We start from the raw sequence: 21,923 nt of genomic DNA on the forward strand, positions 1-21,923 counted from the left end.
TATTATTTCTCAAGGGAAATTGTCTGTCTCCAGATATAATCTTTATTTCTTGGCAAAGAAAAACTAGCATGGTAGGTTTTCCAACTTCTTTAATAACATAGGATGCAAGCCATGTCATTGACTTATGGCAAGTATTTTATTAGATCCTGTGATCCCTGAGTCCGTTAATTTTGGCTGTCCCAAGACCATTGTTTGCCAAGAGAACTCAAACTAGCCAGAGAGAATTATGTGAATAGGGTTGTCCCTCAGAAGCAGGCCTAGTTTCATGGGTATGCAACCTCTGCAGTCATAAATGGCCCTGTACGTAGATGGACCCAATGCTTGGAAGGACTCCACTCTTGGTTTTACGCTGTCACTGTCACTTAATAACTTTGGATCAAGGGATCCCTCATTTTCATTTTACACTGGGCCCCACAACTTACGTAGCTGAACCTGCTAAGGGGTGGGGATGGGGCATAGTGGACCTCTGGACCATCTGTGAGGTGGTTAATTCCCTAACAAAGTCATTTTTATAATTCAATAAAACATAAATAAGTGTGACTCATTAAATTAAACACATTGAAGCAAAGTGTTACTGTACATCATGGACCATAAAACACATAATATTGATGACTGTAATAAATATTTTACATAGACCAACCAGACTTTTACATTTTCTTCATTATTTGTCATCTTTTCTAAAACAGCCATTATTATTGAGCTTCACCATCTACAAACTAACAATCACACATGAATCCTTGATGTCAACTCCCCAGCAGTTCTCATTCAGTGCTCTAGGGTTTTTGGGTTTTGCTTTGCATTTATTTATTTTTTGGTTTGGTTTGTTTGCTTTTGTAGCTTTTTCTTGAGACTTGAAATAGGGAAAAATAAGGTTTCACACTACAGCTTTAGCGGTATCTGTTGCTTTTTTTATTTCTTCTTAAGGGGTAGTTATGCATTAAAAAAAAAAACCTTTGTGTTCATAGAAAATTTTTAAAGTGGAAAAATAGCATTAAGGAGAGTTTTGAGCATAGTCTCCACAAGACTGCCATCACTTCTGGTAATTATTGCAAGTTTAGGGGGTTCCCAAAACTACCCTCAGTTTCAATAATTTGCTAGGAGGGCTCACAGAATTCATTGAATGCTATTGTGCTCATAGTTATGGGCTATTACAGGGACAGACGGTAAAAATCAGGCAAGAGGCGAGGCACGGTGGGTCACGCCTGTGATCCTAACAATTTGGGAGGCCAAGGCGGGAGGATCACTTGAGGTCAGGAGTTTGAGACCAGCCTGAGCAAGAACAAGACCCCTGTCTCTACAACAAATGGAAAAATCACCCGGGTATGGTGGTGCATGCCTGTAGTCCCAGCTACTTGGGAGGCTGAGGCAGGAGGATCACCTGAGCCCAGGAGTCTGAAGTTGCAGTGAGCTACAATGACGTCACTGCATTCTAGGCAGGGCCACAGAGTGAGACTCTGTCTTCAGGGGGAAAAGAAAATCAGCCAAGGAAAGAAGCACATAGGGCAGACAGAGCAGAGTCTAGGAGAAGTACCAGGCACAGATCTCCCATTGTCCTCTCCCTGTGGAGCAGGATGTGTTACTCCCCTGCCATTCATGTGTGACAATATGCACAGAGCATCGTCAGCCAGGGAAGGTCACTTGAGCCCTTGGTGTGCAGAGTTTTTATTGGGCTCTTCACTACTGCCTGCATGGTTGACCTTTAGTCTTCAGCACCCCTCAGAGGTCAGGCTAATATCTGTAGAGAAGGAAAAACTTTTTTCCTCTACCCTGGTAGGTTTAGTGGCTGAGTACCCTGCAAATTAAACTGACAGAAGACAGACTAACAAGAGAAAAAACAGATTTAGTTACATATATATGCATGGGAGTTCCCAAAGAATGTGAGTCAAGGAGGTAGTTAGAATTTGGGGCCTATATACTATCTTGGGCTTGACAAAGGGAAAAAGGTTTTCATATTTGGGGAAGAGAGGTAAGGTGAGGAGGGGTGTGGTGAGGGGAGGAAATGTATGGTAAATAAGGTTAGTTATGCAGATAAGAGTCATGTCAGATGCTAAGGATTGTCTCAGGAGTAGTTCTTTTCCTGGTATGAGACAGGTAGACACCCTTATAAATGGAAATGTATGGCCTGCTTTAAGACCAAAAGTGAGAGGATAGAGAGCTAATTGCCTTCAGCCCAAAACAATCTTGATGCCAAAGTGGCATATTTTGGATTGGCATACTCTGGTCCCCTTCATATCTTTAGTCTCCAGTTTCCCCAGAGGTAGGGATTGATGCTGTGAGGCCTACAGCCCCCATGGTAAATCATAGTGTGGATCTGTCCAGTGGCTAAAACCCCCAGGCTAACAAGGACACTCCTATGAGGTAGGATGTTTTAGGGGCCTAGAGATCGCCTCCTAGTAGCTGAGGGCAAAGGCTAGACCTCTCTTTGAGTAAGGTTATTTCTTCACTACACAAGTATAATGACTACCACCCCTTACTGATCACTCAAATTCAAAATTATAATATGAATAATGGCCAATCATAGTTCATCTGATTAGTGTACTGGAGTCAACTCATACTGGTTCACAAAAATGGTTAAATCCTTAGGAATTTTATAAGCTACTTGTTAAACACAACCATTGTAAAAAAGATGAAGTATGTAAACCAACAATTATATGGATTAGATTAAAAATGAAGACAAATGCTCAAAACTCATTATTTTCTAATTATTTTTACTATTAATATGCTCTTTATCTTATTTACTGTATCTTTCTGGTGAGAATACTGTAGAATGCATCTCTGCCCATCTCTGTCTTCAGTGACATTGGTGGCATGAAACTGACCATGGTGAGAATATTTATACCATGGAAATCAGCAAATGCTATGAATCAGGGCTTCTTTAAAAAATATTCTTTTATGTTGAGAAGCATCCTTCTGCTGTTCCAACTCTTCCTAGAGCTGGTAAGAGTATTTTATAGGCTATGACAACATTGGGATAAATGTCTGATAAATTATATTGAAATATAAAGTGTATCTTGAACTCCTGACTCTGATGGAATAATTTTTCAAAAAAAATTTAACTCTTCATACAAATCTGTTTGGTGTAAGTCTGAATTTAATTTTAAATGTAAATTTATACAATGGCATTTTAGTGCTTCCTCTGGCATTTTCTGCAAATTGTGGCAGTTGTACAAGAAACTATTAAAACACCTTTTTTATTTATATGTAATTAAAATATAAAAGAAAAATGTATATAATTAAAATTCCACTCAGCTGAAAATAATGTTCTTTTCTGTTATACACAGTAAGGTTAAAATTTAATTTCCAAGACTGTGGATATTTGCTTTGCAATGTTGCATTGGTTTTCAAGGAAAGGAGCATCCTTACCTGCAAAGACAGAGGGATGCCCAGAGGAACCTGAATGAACAGGCCTTGCTAAGTGCCTCCCCCCACCTCTTACTACTCTTACAGTGCATACCCCTTTTTAGCCTATCACATTTTCCCATGATTCTCCACTCCTCAGCAAACTTAATATATAAACAATCAGGTTTAAATGTTTCTTCAGGTCTTTATTTCCTTATGAAGGCTTCTTTGTCACATAAAACTTATATAAATTTATATGCTTTTTTTCTTATTAATCTATCTTTTGTCACAAACACCTAGCTGAGAACCCAAAAGAGTAGGAGGAAAAAGATAGTTTTCCTTCCCTGCAATGCACTTTATTGCAATGTACATGTGTATGCTTTCGTCTTGTAGTAATATGCAAAGTCTGTGGCCTGAGGGCCAGAAAATGCAAGATCACAAATAATTTTTGATACTGTTTTATTTTATTTCTGTGCAGATGCCACAGAAATGGGCTCTAGGGATGGAAGGGGAAGCTGGTTTACCTCCATGAAGAGCTCCTCTTTTCTCCTGGGGCTGCAGCCATGGCCACTATGGTTGCTTCTGCTGCCACCAGTCTGGGCCCAGGTCTGGGCACAGCCACCCGCTCAGACCATGTAGTACCCCAGGGTGCCCTGCACCTGCTCTGCCAGGTATCGGGCCAGCTTCTTAGTGCACATGTTGCCTGTTGTACCATGGGCCCGCTGGATGGTGGGAGAATTTGATTTTTTTTTTGGTTCTTCTTTTCACTTTTCTGTATTTTATTCAAGAACAGGTAATATTTAAATAGCTAGACAACAAAAATGATTTTTTAATATAAATTATGTTATCAGCCTTTTTACTACATTTCTGCCTTTATGACATTGCATTTGATCATTTATATAGGATATACCTGAACAGGGTCTGTCATTAGGCTGAGAAAGCACAGTGAGTAGCATTAAAGAAAAAGACTATTCAATGATATTTGTTAAAGCATGGTAAGGAAGACTTTATTCAGGACCATCATGATAGGTATAGGGACCACTGCAATGGGGTCTTGCAGAGGGGGGTGCAGATTGGGCTCAACTTCAAACACAGAATGGGCAAGTAGGTCTTTATAGCCAAGAACAGAGTAGCGATCAGGGGACAGAAAGTTACTAAGGGATTCTGGCTAAACTGACCCAATAGGATTCTCACTGAAGGCAGACCAGGATAATAAGACATCACCTAGAGATTGTCAGGGGATAATCAGACGTCACCCTGATCAGATATGGAGGGTTGGAGGTTTTGGCCAAACTGACTCAGCAGGGTTCTTTGCTAAAACTGGGTTTTATAAGAAAGTACACAGATGGGCCTAGTAGAAGATCCAGAAGTCTGGCTAAAGTTTGGTTACGCAAAGAGTCATTGTCAGCAGTAATTTGAAGTTTGTTTGATTAAAATACCTTGCCCTTGATTTATTTTTACTTGTGTCCTAATCTTTTTCAGGAATGTGGTCTATTTTAATTTGCATAAGTGACTCTCTGTATGGGCCCCAGAGAGGCACTTCTGTAATAATTTATGTTTTAAATTACTCTGAGTGGACAAAAGGTATCTTGCAAGGTAGTATTGCTCTAATTACCAATCCTTTAAAAATAATCAGAGACAAAGTTACAAGAATCAAATCTAATTTCCTTTTGGGTCCCTTTATTAGCTAATGATAAGTGTTTTACACTTAAGAGAGAAGCAGATGGCTTGATGGGCTGGCACGTCAATGTAAACCTCTCTCTAACATCAGTGCTTTTACTATTTTCCTGTAACACAGAGCAGCATTGAATCAGGAAATGATGGGGCTACAAAGGAACTGTCTAATTTTAAAAGGTATTTACTTATTTTGGTTGTCCTTGAGAAGATTTGAGGTATCTCATTAAGTTAATCCCAAATTCATCTGAACTAAACTGAATAAAGATGCCACTACACACAGAGGAAAGCTTAATTGAACTCTCTGTGCTCAGAAACCTGGAATCCCACTTGGAGGTTTCCTCTCTTCTCCTTTCTTATCATCTCTTTGGAGTCTCAGCTCTCAGTCCTGCTTCACTATTCTCCATAGTCAGGGAGTATTTTGATATTGTTTTCATCTAAAAAAGAAAACAACTCAGATAAGAAGGGGGTAGGCAGGGCTCTTCCTTCTGCGATAGACTTAAGGATGATCTGAGGAAGGAGAAAAGGTATGCTCTGTATAAAAATCTATTATTAGAGTCACTCTTTTGGGTTAAGACATTGTCTCTAGAAGGCCCTTGTTAATCATAGGTAAGGATTGACACCTTGGCCTAGAGTACCTACTATCATTCCAGCAAGCATAATTTCACTATCCTAGTCATCCCTTAGAAAGCTAGACTTTTATAGTGCTAACCTCCCCGCCCCCAATTTTAGCAGCTTTGGTCACCCAGCTAACTCTGTATTTAGCACATTGTAGTACAAAAGTATGCCTTAATACATTTTTATTAAATTGACAGGCAGGTGAAGAGGAAAGGCTGTAGTGTATTATGTGGGGAGATAGCAGACCCAGCAATGTCTGGATAGTAAAGTTACCAAAGGTAAAAGGTTTTGATGAAAGGATGAAAACATCCATGTTTCAGGATTTCCAGTTTCATTTCTCAATCACTAAGTTCAAGTTACCAAAAACAAAAAGTGAAAATAGGTGAAATGTTTCCCGAGTTGGAATATGTTTGTCTTAATTCATTGAATTTGCAACGGATGTATCTTTAAAAATGTAAAAAAATGACTTGGTGTAGTAAAGAGCCACACAAATGCTCAGACAGTAGAAGAACAATTTCTGCTTTGTATTTTTTTTTTTTTAGGTAAACGAACTTTTTAAAGATTTGGGGAGGATGGGAATAAAATGATGACTTTCTATTTTAATAGTTTCTCTATGCGGATGTGTCCAGTTCCAGGTAATTTAAAAAAGAGACAGCAATGGAAATTTACAAGCGGCCTGAAAGAATTAATAGATTTTTCAAATCTGGAGAACTTCTAGTAATCATCCCTCTGGACAACTAATGTATTCACATATTATAATTAGTATTTAAAAAAAGAAAACAATCTTTCAGAAAGACAGGAAGTTGAGGAGCCAACGCCAAAGGCCCTAACGCAGTCACCCCGCCCCCCACTGAAATAGCAGGAACAGTTCAAACACGCCCGCAGCCCAGGAAATAATCAGACCCAAGCGATCCAGTTAGATGGGGGGGGGGGGGGAAGGTAATTTGTTCAGCATCTCCCAAAGTGTCCTACGAGTTTCAGTAAAAACATAAAAATGAGAAATGCTTCGGAAGTCAGTTCAGCTCCCAGGCTCAAACCAAAAATGGAACCTGGGATTTTTTTTACAAGAGCGGGCCCAGATAGGGGCAGTAAAGTTAAACAGCCGGTGGCGCCTCGGAACAAACCCGCGGAGGGCGGGCGGGAGGTCCTTGGCCAGCGAGACCCTTTCTCTGGGCTTTCGGGAAGGTGGTGTTGGACGCTCCGTGTCCCCGCGGGCTCCTCCACCCAGAGGCTGGAACCGCGGGACGCAGCGCCGGGCGGAGAGAGAAAGGCCCGGGCAGGAGGACACGGGCGGGCGACGGGACGCGAGCGCGATGCAACCGGAGAGCGACTCCCTGGCGCGGTTGCTGCTGTTGTCCCGGGTGCTGAAACCGGCAACTTCTTGGGGAGCGGCGGCCACTTTTCTCTCTGGGAAGTGGGTGAGGGGTTCCGGGCGGCGCACCTGCTGGGCCCGCCCGGCCCGGCCCGGAGGGGTCCGCTAGATGCTCCCCTCCCCGATTCCACCAGGCGGGACCCTGGGCGCCTTCCCCGCGTGTCCCCGCAGCCCCGCGCCGAGCCCCCGTCCCTCCGGCACCCCGCTCCACCTGCGCGCAAACTCCCTCTGCCGGGCACAAGGGCGCGAGGCGGGCGGGGGCGGGGGTACCGGGGAGGGGGGAACCGGCCCGGGTCCCGGGAATGGGGGGGGGGGTGGAGGCGAGAGCGAGCGGGCATGCGCAGTGGGGCAGAGGAGGTGGCGATGGCCGGGGGAGGCGGGGGGACTGCTGTTTATTTGCAGCTGGGCCAACTCCGCGGCTCCGGCGGCGGCGGAGCGCGGGGCGCCCGCGGCGGGTCCAGCTGCCGCCGCACCATGCCCGAGCCCACCTCTGGGCATCCGCCGCGCGCCTCCGGGTCCCCGGCGGGGGAGGATGCCAGACACCCGGGAGAGGCCAGGGCAGCGGCGGCGGCGGCGCGATGGTGGTGACCACGTCTGCCCGAGGCGGCGGCGGGGACCGCGCGCCCTCCCGGCGCCGGGACTGCGGGCTCGCGCCGGCCGGAGCCGCGGCGCTGCTGGCCGGGGCAAGCTGCCTGTGCTACGGCCGCTCCCTGCAGGGCGAGTTCGTGCACGACGACGTGTGGGCGATCGTGAACAACCCCGACGTGCGGCCGGGCGCCCCGCTCCGCTGGGGCATCTTCACCAACGACTTCTGGGGCAAGGGCATGGCCGAGAACACCAGCCACAAGTCCTACCGGCCGCTCTGCGTCCTCACCTTCAAGTGAGTCCCTCGCCTCGCGCTCGCTGACGCTGCCGCCCCTTACCCTCCATCGCACCCCTGCTTCGCCCCGGGGCTGGGAGAAGTTGCCAGAGTTAGGAGTGGCTTGGGGGACGTTTCTTTTTGCCGCCCTTTCCCTCCACGCCTCCCTCTTTCTCCGGGCTGTCCGGCGCACTCCGCTCCCGGGCCCAGGGCCCCGCTGATCTGGCGTCTCGGAGCCGTTCCGGAGGCGAGGACTGGGGAGTTGCGACCGAGTTTCTCAAGTGTCTGTGCTCTCGGCGGGCTTCTCCCTCCTGGGGCAGGGCTGGGAGCCGGCTGGTGGAACCGCCTCCGCACCCCTGACCCCTGCCGGATGGTGACCAAGTGAGAGTAGCGCGGACCCAGTAGGTTTCGGAGGGGTGGCGGTGGTGGCGATGCTTCTAAATTGAGAATTTCTCGGAGGCTGTTGGACAGCTTTGCGGATGAGTCTATCGGCCCTTTAGGGGTGGCATTCAGAGGAGACGAGGCGGGAACCTTGAGCTGCCAGGGCAGCGTGGGTTTTGGGGAGGAGCAGGCGAGTGAGCAGAAGACACCCCCCGCCCCCCTAACACCCGCCCTGCACCCTGGGCTGCTCCCGAGCCTGTCCAGTCCGTCACGCCGCTCCGGATCTAGACTTGCGAAGGTGCAAAGCGAGGGAACGCAGAAGCGTGGGATTCTCCGGGGATCCTGGGGTCCTAGCCGAAATAGTTTTTCTTTTACAACCTCGGAGTCATGATTCAGCATTTCTCTTGTGAATAAGTGTAGAGGGAGCCGAGAACACGCCAGGTTTTTGTAGGGTGGAGTATTTTCTTGAATTTACAAAGAGAGCTAGGTTCGGAGGAAAAGAGAGAAGGGCTCGTTTGAGGGAACTGCTATCTCCTGCATCATGAGCTTGACTCAACCCCTTATCATGTGGCTCAGCATTTAAGCTTATTTTAATGCAACGGACAAAACTGTAGAAATACATTGGTTTGATATTATTGGCGTTTTAAGCCTTTTCCAACTGGTGTAATAGGAACCTGTGTTTATGGTAATGATCCTTTGAGACTGGGTTGGCAGCTTGAAAAACCTGCTCTGGCCGGGAGGCCTAGGTCTCTTGACAGGTGGCTCTGATGACTTAGAAAAGGAAACCATACCAATTGGCAACAATTCATGGGCTTTTGACTTAATTCTTCCACTGAAAGTTTATTGGTTTTAGGAGGGTGAGAAAATTACACATTTGACTGTGAAGAGAATATTTAATCTTATAGCCATTTGTCAATTTGGAAAGTTGGTTCTGGTTTTCTATGGAAAGATAACCTCAGCTGAGTGAGTTGCTCAGTACCGTCAGTTTCTCAGATGTTTCTTACAATTTCTTTATATGGCATGATATAATCATTTCACTTCTAGATTGATCTGCTTTTTCATTTCTTATAGTGAGGATTGTTGGTTAATTTAAGGTGTGGATGCTTACAACATGAGGTGTGCTGGAGTTACAGTAGCCATGGAGACCATCCTGGTCACTGGTCTAAGCGTTTTCCATTTAAAAAGGTCAGGGTCAAATGCCTGTGCCTACTTGCTAAAGGGTAGGGAAGACTGTTTTCATTTCTTGACTTTCTAAAATGTTTTTTAATTCATTCTGGAGATGGGGGTGGGCAGAGGAGAGAGGGGTGGAGGAAGGGAATAGATGAGGAGGCAAGACCACTGAGGAAGAGGAAAATTAGCAAGAGTTGGCAGAATAAGGGCCAGTGAGAAGGAGAAGGAGAGTTGGGCGTGGGGAGGGGACAGAAGAACTCTTCACTTGTAGTCATTGATTGTAAAAAAGCAACTTGGTATGTAAGATGCGTTGCTCTTTGTGTATTTTCTGTTACTGTCTATGAAAGATATACTTTTTTTGAGAAGATTGAGTTGCACATCTAGAGAGCTATATAGCACTAATTGGAAAGAGAAAGGATCCTTTTCAGAAAAAGAATGTTAATTACTCTTTCTGTGCTCACATGCATTGATTTAAGTAAGACTGGACAGCATTCTCTGCAGTCATCTGGAGTGAAACTGCATCTTCTAGTGTAATAGTATAAGGTTGGAGGACATTGATGACTTTAGACCCACATATCTGTAAAGGATACTGCAAAGAGGGACTGGAAATCACATTTTCTTAACTGTTCAGTATGAACCAAGCATTGGGTTATTTTACATAGATTATATCTTTATGACTTTTATATTTATTGATTTTAGAGATGGGGTCTTGCTCTGTTGCCTAGGCTGGAGTGCAGTGGCATGATCATAGCTCACAGTAACCTTGAACTCCTGGGCTCTGTTGATCCTCCTGCCTCAGCCTGTGGAGTAACTGGGACTACAGGCATGTACCACCATGCCTGGCTAATTTTTTTTTTTTTTTTTTGAGACAGAGTTTCGCTCTGTTGCCCGGGCTAGAGTGAGTGCCGTGGCATCAGCCTAGCTCACAGCAACCTCAGACTCCTGGGCTCAAGCGATCCTACTGCCTCAGCCTCCCGAGTAGCTGGGACTACAGGCATGCGCCACCATGCCCGGCTAATTTTTTGTATATATATTTTTAGTTGGCCAGATAATTTCTTTCTATTTTTAGTAGAGACGGGGTCTCACTCTTGCTCAGGCTGGTCTCGAACTCCTGACCTCGAGCGATCCACCCGCCTCGGCCTCCCAGAGCTAGGATTACAGGCGTGAGCCACCGCGCCCGGCCGAAATTTTTAAAAGTTTTTGTAGAGATGGGGTCTTGCTATATTGCCTAGGCTAGTCTTGAATTCCTGGCCTCAAATGATCCTCCCACCTTGGCCTCCTGAATTGCTGGTACTATAGGCATGAGCCACTGCACCTGGCCAATTTTTATTTTCGATAGTGAAAACACAATTCAAGTGGTCCTTCAAATATGTACAAACCATTTTAATTGTATTTTAAATTATGCTTGTTTGAGCAAAAATATTTGAGATTTCAAACCCATTAAAAAACTCTTTATATTGAGTCAACTGAATATTCCCGTGCAGTTGTAAGTAATAATATAGAAATCCCTTCTACCCGTTATCTATTTCCCCCTTATGTAATACTAGCATCTTACATAACTATAGTACATTATTGCAACTAGGAAATTGACATTGGTACAATCTATAAGTTTTATTTAGATTTCACCAGTTGTACATGTACTTTAAAAATTTATTTATTTTGGTAAGTGTGTATTTAGTTCTGTGCAGTTTCGTCATGTGTAGATTTCTGAGACCATCACCGCGGTCAAGATACAGAACAGTTCCATTGCGAGGATCCCTCCTGCTTCCCCAACACAACTATACACACCTAATCCATAACAGCTACCTAGTCCATAATCCCCCTATCCTCATCCCTAACAACCACTAATCTAGTCTCCATCTCTATAATCTTGTCATTTCAGCAGTTATGTAAATGGAATGGTACAACATTTAACCTACTGAGACTGGCTTTTTTTCCTACTCAGCATGTCTCTGGAGCTTCATTCATGTTGTCGAGTGTATCAATAGTTTGTTCCTTTCTATTGCTGAGTAGTATTCCATTGTATGGATATACCACAGTTTGTTTCAACCATTCCCCTACTGAGGACATCTGGGTTGCTTCCAGTTTTTAGCTCTTATAAATAAAGCTGCTATAAAAATTCATTTACAGGCTTTTGTACGAACATACATTTTTATGTCTCTGGGATCAATGCCCAGGAGTGCAATTGGTGGGTCATATGGTGGTTGCATGTTTAGTTTTTTATGAAGCTGCCAAACTGTTTCCCAGACATTCCTACCAGCAGGGTGTGAGTAATCCAGTTTCTCTGCATCCTTGCTAGCACTTCATATTGTTGCTATTTTTTGTTGTAACCAAGCTGATAAGTGTATAGTGGTATCTCATAGTGGTTTTAATTTTCATTTCCCTAATCGCTTTTGATATTAAACATCTTTTCATATGCCTATTTACCCTCTGTATATCCTTTTTGGTAAATGTGCCTTTGTGATTTTTGTTCATTTCCTAAGTGAATTTTTTTTTAATGTTGAGTTTTGAAGTTCTTTATCTATTCTAGGTACATATCTTTTGTCAGATATATAGTTGGCAAATACTTTCTCCCACTCTGTAGCTTGTCTTTTTGTCTTTCTCACAGTCTTTCCAAGTATAAAACTCAAACCTATTCTTTTATTAAAAATAAGCTTTTTATCTTTGATTCGTTGAATGTATGTCACACACACTTAGAGCTAGAAATTTCTGTAAGGATAAATATAATTGATACATGCATAATGCTTTTTGCTATAAAGGTACTTGATTATGTACTAATAAATAATAAAGGGCTTGCTTAGGTAATAAAGATACTAATCACAATTTTTCTCAAATAATAAAGAACCTAAAGTTGAAATGGGGAAAGAGGTTATTAGAGCATCTATTTTTACCAGTTTTGGGGGCCTGGACAATGGAACATGAGGGCAGCTTACCAAGGGGTGGTGGCTTTGTAGTATGTCACTTTAGCTAAGTTGGAACTATGTTTCCTAGAATTCCCTTTGCAGGATGGTCTATGTTAGACCTGGCCACCAGAGAAATTTCTGTGAGATTTGAAAGGTAGACTGGAAGTGGCCATGATCACACTCAGAAGGTGTGTAGGTTTTGGTGCTGGTGGGCCATGTCGTCACAGAAATGCTAGTGAATCTGCTGTGGGTTTACAACAGCAGCCAGGCCTGCAGCTCCTCCAGAGCTGTCCAGATCTCCTCCTTCAGATACTTGGAATCATGGTGCTGGTGTGTGTGCAGCTCTGTGGAGAAGAGTGCCCACTTTTTTGCAAGGGACTTTCATGATTAAAGTTGGAGCCTTAGAGGCAGTGGGAAACAGTCATGTATTCCAGCTCATCCTTGTGGGTTGCTGCTCCTCCTTGCCTTCCCCTGCTTTAAGTCTGTTCATCCTCCCTTCCAGAATGGCGGCTCTGGCTTTGGACTTCTGTTTCAGACACACAAATATCAGACTTAACATCAGTTATTTAAGCTCCCACAATCGTGAAAAAGGCCATACCCCTATAGTAAATCCCTTCCTCTGAATCTCTCCTGGTGGTTCTGCTTTTCTAGTCAAACCCTAACTGATACAGATGGACATTTCTTTGTGTTCCTTGAAATGAATTTAGAATTCTAATGAATTTCTGTTTCGGATCAAATCTAATTCTTTTCATAAGATCATGCTCAAGTGCATGCAGGAATACTTTTGGACCCTGGTAGAGTACAATGAAACCATCCCTGAATCTGCAGCAGTAACGTTTTACAATTTTGCTTCTTTATCCTTCAGTGGGCCATGACCTGTTTGTAACTCTGAAATCCGAAGGAATGCATTAAGCTACTCTATAGACACTGAATTGACAGAGAACCAAACCCCATGACTCCCATAACCCCCTCCTTGAAGAATGGCTGTGATTGATTTAAAAGGTACTTAGCTTTTTAATTTTATCCTCCCTCACTCCTCTTGGGAAGAAGCTTTTGCTGAATGGTTAGCAGTGCCATTCCATTCAGTAAGCAAGTGGAAATCTACTCCAGCAAGAAAGAATGAATGCTTTTTTAATGTTAAAGATGGAGAAACTAAGGCAAATTAAAGGCCTTTAAACTCTTGATTCTCCCTGTCTGTGTGTAGGCTATTCGATCATATGTGCTATAAAGTTTTATTTCATTAAGGCTTCTGATGGTAATATAAACCATGAGAGTGAAAGTGGGTGGTTTAAAATGTCAGAGCTAAAAAATAGAATATCTTAATATGTACAGCTGTAAGAATTTGCAGCATTTTAATGTTTGATCTTGAGAGAGTTTTTTGCAGCAGTTTGCATCTTTTAGTCACAAATGGTATGCCAACCATGAAAGTAAGCACCAGCCTCCGTGCCCCAAACCGAAAAGAAATAGTGACATGTTCCTTTTGGTTCTGTTCCTTTGGATTTGACCTCTGTGAGGTTTCATTTTGAAATAGTCTGTTGCTACAAGGCTGGTAAGTTTGTTTTGTAAGACTGTCATAGGAAAGAAGTAAAGATTGTCTAGGTCGTTTGACTAGATTGTTTAGGATGTTCAATGATGGAAATAGCCAAGGAAAAATATGATTGGAGGCCATAAAGGTTTTATAAAGAAAAATGCAAAAAAAGCCTTTGAAAATTATGCTACATCCATGTTAAGGTTACCTTTGAAACCCCAAAAGGAGGTTGTGATGATAATCTGGTAGGATATGCCTCAGATGGAAGATATACTGTAGACTACAGTCTGGTGGTGTGGGAGGGATGGAAAATGAGAGGAATATATTTTTGGATCATGAGGGTTTTTATAGGTGAGTCCCTGAATGAAGGCTGGGAAGTCACCTTCTAAAGCAGTCTATTTTTATCAACAAATGTCTTTTCTTTTTTTGGAACTACATTTATATTTTCCTTAACTTTGAGCATTTAGTCATCCCACTTAAAAAGAGGGGTGAGGAATGCTTGGTCAAACCAAAATAATGACAGTGCTCCTTTCCCAAGTGATAAGGTAGGGTTTCTGTTCTACCAAGTCCTGTTTGATCTGACGCCTGGCTACCTCTCTGACCTCTAGTCTACCAGTCTCCTCCTCATTCTCCGCGTCAGCATCTCTACACCAGCATTCCCTGGTCCTTTGCACAGGCCAAACACGCTGCTACTGAGGGCCTTGACCATGTTAGTTCTTCTTCCTGAATGCTCTCTTCAGATCTGTGCACAGCTTGCTCACTCACCACTTTCAGTCTGTGCTCAGATGTCGCTTCCTCATGGAAGTCTTCCCTGGCCACCTGATCTAAAGAAGCAGTGACTCCTCCATGTCTCACTCTTCCTTTCTTACCCTGCTTTGCCTTAGTATCCCTCATTGCTACCTGGCATCATTTTTCATTGTTAGTTTTTGTCTCCCCTCACTACAGTGTAAGCTCCAGGAGATATGTCTCTAACATTTAGAACATTGCCTGGCTTGCAAAGTAGGGGTGCAGGAATTCCTGTTTAAAGAAAGAATGAATATCAATTAGAAAAATAAATACATTTTTAAAAGAATGCATAAATCAATTTTGCTAAGCTCACCTTTTTCAGGCAAATATTAAGGTAGGGCTGTACATTTATGATGTAGAGAAATTTCAAGTCTGCTTGTTTTACTTCTTGACTAATTTACCCTTTTTCTTTCACTTTCAAAGAGAAAAGTAGAGGCAGGTTGGGAATTTCCTTGGACACACTCAACAGGATACCAGTGGGTTCTGCTTACTGGAAGGTTAAAGGGCAGCTTTGGTGCTGAAAAGGATGATGGTATCTCTGATTGTAACCTGCTGGGACCGAGGGGCACTGAAGCATAAATGGTTGGTGGATGCTGCAAAGTTCAAGGATAGGGACAGCAACTGTGCCTTCTGAGCAAATCCCAGAATTACAGGGGGTTCTCTCCATGTCCTGCTCTCAGAGGCCTAAAATTCATCTGTGTCAGTGCCTTCGTTACTATAAGGAATGGCCATTTTTTTCCCCATGAGGTAGACATGAAATATCATTTCCTGTTGGATCAAATAGAGTACAAGGACATGAAAATACTTTGTCAAAGGAATTAGCATGATGGTGACTTTTTCTTCCCCAGTATTGTATAATAAAGAGGTCTTTGTCTTGGGGTTCCTGGGAGGGAGCTTCTAAACCCATGGAATTTCTTAAGTGATAGCAGTTTCTCTATTATTCATGGTAGACTCCTGCTACCACACTTGAGTTGTTTTTTTTTTTTTTTTTGCTAAGGTGGAGGTGACTCATGGTGAGCCCCCAGGGTTTCAGGATGGGGGCTGGCCATGCTGGAAAGACCAATCATATGATTAGAAGGTTGGGGCTTTGACCCATGTGATATCAGCCCGAGCTCCCAACCTCCTAGGAGGGGAGAGGGGCTGGAGATTGAGTTCATTCGTGTGGCCAGTGGTTCAGGCAATCATGCATACACAATGAAACCCCAATAAAAACTCTGGACACCAAAGCTTGCTTGAACTTCCCTGGTAGGTAAGCATACACTGATGTGCTGGGAGGGTGGAATGTCCTAAAGACACAGAACATTTGTGTTTACAACCCTCAATGACTTTGTCCCATGGGTCTTTTCCTTTGGTCCTGATTTATATCATTTATAATAAAACTGTAGTCACAAGTATAGTGATTTCCTGAATTTCCTAAATTGTTCCAGTGAATTATCAAACCTGAGAGAGTTGTGGGAAGTCTCGATTTTGTAGCCAGTTGGTCAGAAGAGCAAGAGGCCTGGGGACCCTTAAATTTGCGGTTGATGTCTAAAGTTGTGGGGGTTATCGTGGAGAACTTTGCCCTCAACCTGTGAAGTCTGTGTTAGCTCTGGGTAGTTGGTGTCAGGTTTGCATTGCACCCAAGTAGTCCACCAAACACACACGTCTAAAAGGAAAAAAAAATTGCTCAATATTGACAGTTCAGTTACAGTTAAAACTAAGATTCTTGACTTTGGTCTGTTATAATTTATAATTTTTATTATTTGCTGATTCTCTTTTTGAGGATTTTCTTGTGGGACCTACTGCCTTCCAGATAGGGTTTCTGATCTTCCTGTCCTCAGTTTTCTCACCCTTTCTTTGGTCCAGTTGTTACTCAGAGTACTAAAGTGACAATAATGACAATAGATGGCCCTCCTATGGGGCAGCTTCCTTATAGTTAGGTGGGGATGTGACACGCTGAGCTCGGATCACAACCATGAGTTTTGTTTTTGCCTCAGCATGCTGATCTCCCCTCTGCACTGTCTTTGCGTTGGTGCCTGTGAATTACGCTGTTTGGTACTTCAGATACTTTAAGTGATGATGATTTGCTGATTTATTTCTGGTACTGGAGGGAATGCAGAAGAAGAGCAACCTAAATGATTGAGGGCCAAAGGGATTTGCCTTAGAGGAAAAATGAGAAGAACCAGATGTTGTTATTTATTGGTTGAATGATCCAAGAAGACTACGGAAACCACTTACAGGCATTCGAGGGCTGTAATGATGGCAGGAGGTGGAGAAAAAGAAGATGCATGGCAGTAGAGGAAGACAGGAGCATGTGCTGTGTGTTTAGTATTGGGCTGTGGAACCCCACCAGGAAGGCACTGGAGAACCCATCATTGGAGACACCAGAAACAAACGATAAAGGGGTACATTTAATTTTTTCTTTTTACTGGTTTGTAGTTCATATTGGAAAAGAATGTGTGTTGTTACCACTGAGAAAACTGGGGCTTTCTGGTAAGCTCGACAACCCTATGTAGCCTTCCCTTAAGCTTTCAGAACTTTGTCTCGTTGTTCTGAGTATCTCCTGCCTTGAATCTCTTGGGTTTTGTAGGGCAGATCTCTATACCCCATATCAGATTGACTTGACTTAGAATACATTGGGATGGGCTCAGGGAATCAGCAATTGTAGCTAACATACCCAGTGATTAAGCAGCTCGGGAATCACTGGAACTTATTGGGGGGGGGGCATGTTTAATGAGGTTCAGATGCCAAAATCTTTCTGGCATAATGTAGAGAAAGGAACCCAAAGGCTGATTGAGATAGGAATGTTGGGATGCATTTATTGCATGCTGCCTGCATACACCCTCCCTCCCCTTCACTATATTCCCAGCAAGGGCCAGATGACTTTCCCTTCACTGAGGGATTGAGAATCATGTTATTGAGGGAGCATCTGCAACTTTGAGAAGCCCTGCCATGGCTCTCCTCTGTAGGCCAGGTGTGATGTGGGAGATGCTGCCATCGAGGTGGGCTCTCTGACTTCAGTGGGGTGATGCGGTGCTGGAGTACCAGAGGCCAAGTGGCAGAGCATAGCTGCAGAGACAGTGTGGGTGTGTTCACTATGGCAGGCGGCAGGGACACAATGGTAATCAGAATGTTTTGGCCTGCAGGGCTCATTGGTGGTAGCTAATTAACCATGTTGTCCCTAGGATTGGAATAGATGGGCAGCTCTCTAAAATGTTGCTTGATCTGTTTTCCAGGAAAAGTCCATGTTCAGGACCAGGAACCAAGATTGAGTCACTACAATGGAGACTCATGACCTCTGCCCCAGGTTTTAGACCTACACCAATTCCTTGCAGTAGAGCTGTTTGATTGAACTAGAGTCGGGGTCCTTTTGAGGAAGGACCCTAGTATGTTCTAGTATAAATTTCTCTTTCAGGGATATAGCCTGTTATCGTTGATAAACTTTATTGTAAGCTCAGGAGGTAAGAGTGGGGGAACAGAGGGGCGGGAAATGACCCTTTCTTTTCCCTTCTTGCCACCCCCTCCCCCACTTTGGTGCCAGATTGTGTGACCCTGTGACCTTTCCTCAGAACGGATATGGCAGTGCTGCAACCCAGCTTATCTGATTGCTGTGAGCTCCTGGCCCCCCCTTTCTGGCCCTGACCGTTCTTTTTTACAAGAAGGCAGAGGGAGTTCAGATAGAGAAGGGGCAATTTGTGTTCCTATTTGCCAAACTCTGGAAGGTTTTCAGACAGTCAGAGATGGCTATTAAGATTATTTCTGGAAAAAAAAAATTGTTTCCTTACTTACTGCTTGGCATAGTTTTAAGTGAGAAATGAAGGCTAAACCAAATAAAATTAGAGATTCTTAGAGTTGAAAGGGGAAGATGATCCTTTCCAACTTGCAACTTAATGTAAATTTATTTGTTCATTCAGTAAATGTTTGGGTAGAATCTATCATATGCTGAGTGAGATGGATATAATGATGAAAAGAAATTAGTTTCTTACAGTGTATGAAAAATGCTAACAATTTTGAGGAATATAGTTAATGAATTTTAAAAAATTGGTTAAATGCCTTCACGGAGGTACATTCAGGGTGATGTGAAACCTGAGATTGTTCTTTGTAGATGGCATTTCAGGTGGGCTGTCATTGTACTTCTTCGTGGGCATTTCTGGTTATCCAAGCATTCGATCTCATTTTAAATGTTTAAGTATGTGCTAGCTTAAGTGTTACTTCTTTCTTTTGACCGAAGTCTGCCTCTTAGTACTTTGTACTTTCATCATTTTAACTGTCTTTTTATTGCCCATGTGTGCTAGTAATACAGGCTTAAGAAATATTCCACTCTCCTCCTCACCATAAGAAAAGCAATGTGTGTATAATGATAAATGAACAGCTTTAGGTTAGGAATATGATAGGCATAGACAGAGACTATGGCAAATTATAAGCATTTGTCTATTGAGATGGGCACCCAGATATTTCCTTGTAGCCATGTAGGCCTAGGGCTGCCAGGTCTTTTAATATTAATATTTCAAGAGACACCGGAAATTTTTATTTGAAACCACCTCTTTTTGAAACATTGGTAAACTAAAAAAAAAAGATATAAAAGTGAAACAGAACAATCTGCCTCCTAAACCTGGTCCTTGAGCAGCCTGTTTGCAGCGTCATTATTGGATCTTAGTTTCTCCTTGGGAAGCTACTTAGAGTAAGTGCATTGCTTTAGTATTTTATTCATTCATTTGTATATTTATTCATTTATCCAAATACTGTGTGACAACCATGAATGAGGCATTGTGCTGGATGCTGGGGATATAGCCATAAATATGGTAAAGATCTTTTCCACTGGAGAACTTAGTATCATTTCTGTCTGTCATCTTTGTCTAGGCTGAGCATCTCCCATTTCTTCAAACCTACGTTAGTGAGACTTCATTTCGGAGCACCTCCTTCTCCCCCCTTAGCACCCTGGAGCTCTCCTGTGAAGGTGATCTATGTTTAAGGACCACCCTGGGGGTCTGCTGCCCCACATTGGATACCACTCACCCTGCCTCTCCCGCCTGCAGATAGAATACCTCCCTCTTCACGTCTCTGCACCTGGTAGTTTCTTCCATTGCCAGAATTCCTTCATTATCACTTAGCTGTTTAATTGCCTCACCTGCTCCTGCTGTGCTGTTAACTGTTTGGAAACAGGTGCCATACCTTACTTTTCTTTTTATCTCTGGGCCCTGAATCATACCTGACACATAGTAGGTGCCCGATGAATACCTGTTGGAGTAAATTAAAATGAAAAATAGTTTGACTTGTACAGTTCCCTGTCTGTCAGTTTGTTGGTGGTTTGGTCTGTTTTGATAGCCAGGACACATTAACTCTTTGGGTTGAGGTCACGTAAAAGCCCCTGGCCAATACATATGTATAGTTTTAATCTAGATTGCAAGTATTTTGTTCTTTTTTATATCCCGATGTGGGTCTTGACTCTTAATACTATTCTATCTAATTGTGTTAGAATTAGCTAATAATTTCAGCCATTGGAACTCTTGGTGAATCTCAATCAGTCTTCCAGTATATTAGCTTTCCTTTCCAGATACAGCATTTTGTAATCTTGATAAACATATACTCTATAGTTTCATTTAAGTCTTTGTTAAAACCAGAGGACAGAACAGAGGTAATATCAGAACCCTGTGACATACACTGGAGGTCTCAGCTCAAGGAGACATTGATTTATTATTCAGTACTCTTTGTGTTTGCTGCAAATCCATCTTAGGCTATCTTGTATGCAGGGAGATTTTGAGAGATTTTGATAAATGCCTTTGTTAAAATAAAGATGTGATACATCCATCACATGCCTTCTTCTATTAAATTATGAAGTTAATCAGTTAACCCCCTTTTTGTGAACTCACATTGGCTCTCAGAATCAGAGATTCTTTTCTCTGCACTTATAGGATACGTTCAAAAATTTTTTTACCATTTCATCTCAAGCTCACTTGTTTATAGTTTGGAGAATTCACTCTCCATCTTTTTAAATATCTGTAAAATTCTCCTAACTCCAGATTCTGGGTGATTTCCTAAAGCTTACAGTCGCCAGTCTTAGGTAGCAGGTGAGAAGCCTTAACACCATTACCTTGTTACTGCAGGGATTTCTCATTCATCAATTTATTTTTATATTTTGGGATCTAATTGAATTCACATGAAATAACAGGCATTTGGTCCTAACCAATTTCCAAAATAATCTACATGGATAACACTTGCACATTTTTAGGTACGATGCATATGGACCACAAAGGTAACTCATGCCAACCTACCATTTTATACCATTTTTGGAAGGGGAAAGGAATGTGTGTTAAGTACCTCATAAAAAGTAGGGTCATATTGTAATAACACCATCTTTGATGATGCTTTTTACTTTTTGAATAGTTGAATAGCAAACACTTTGGAAAAATAAGTATTTTGCTCTCTTTTTTAAAATGGTGAGATTATCCAAATTTATGACCTAAATGTCAGCATCTGTGGAAATGGTCAAATATGTCAGTGATTTTGGCTCATTAGATGCCTTGCCTTTCTCTCTATTGCCATTTTTATAATTAACACCATGAAATGCATTTTTATGCACACACACACACACATACACACATATATAAAATCTTTGAATAGCTTTTCTGGTTATTTCTTTATGGAAAATTCCTGGCAGTGGAATTTTTGGTCAAAAGGCACGTGCCTTTTAAAGACTTTGATGCATATTACCAACCTAGAGACCTTCCACCTTGGACATCCACCAATCAGATGTGATATCAACCTGTTTTCTTTCCTCATCATCACTGCTGTGAGTGAATTTTAAATGAATGGCTTATTAGTTGGTTTGGAAAGCTCAGTTTGATGAAGTGGAAAACGTGTAAAATTAGCCTCAGGGGTATGGGCCCTTAGAGAACTGCATCCAAGTTCTCTGAGGACTGGGGGTCTTCTTGCCCTTCTTTTTTTTTTTAATTTTTTTTTAAAGTATTACTGGGGTACAAATGTTTTTGGTTACATGGATCGCTTTTGTAATGCTTGAGTCAAAGTTAAAAGTGTTCCTGTCACCCAGATAGTGTTCACTGTACCTGTTATGTAGGTTTTAGCCCATCCCTTCTCTCCCCTCCTCCCTGCTTGATTTCCATTGAGTTTTACTTCCCTCTGTGCACATGTGTGCTCATCGGTTAGTTCCAGTTTAATAGTGAGTACATGTGGTGTTAATTTTTCCATTATTGAGATATTCCACTTAGGATAATGGTCTATAGTTCCATCCAAATTGTTGCAAAGGGCATTAAGTCATCCTTCATGGCTGAGTGGTATTCCATGGTATACATATAT

General features: G+C 42.7%; 1 protein-coding gene across 2 annotated transcripts in view; it reads left to right on the forward strand.

Annotated features, from left to right (window-relative positions):
• Window positions 1-7,442: 7,442 nt before the first annotated feature.
• LOC123639885 (protein O-mannosyl-transferase TMTC1) overlaps window positions 7,443-21,923 on the forward strand; it is a 255,121-nt gene continuing 240,640 nt past the window's right edge. For both annotated transcript variants that reach the window (XM_045554096.1, XM_045554097.1), the window contains exon 1: window positions 7,443-7,883. In XM_045554096.1, the coding sequence (XP_045410052.1) occupies window positions 7,582-7,883 (302 nt within the window). In that variant the 5' untranslated portion in view covers window positions 7,443-7,581. The remainder of the gene's footprint in view (window positions 7,884-21,923) is intronic.

Source organism: Lemur catta, chromosome 6 (genome assembly GCF_020740605.2).
Source record: "Lemur catta isolate mLemCat1 chromosome 6, mLemCat1.pri, whole genome shotgun sequence".
Lineage (NCBI taxonomy): Eukaryota > Metazoa > Chordata > Mammalia > Primates > Lemuridae > Lemur > Lemur catta.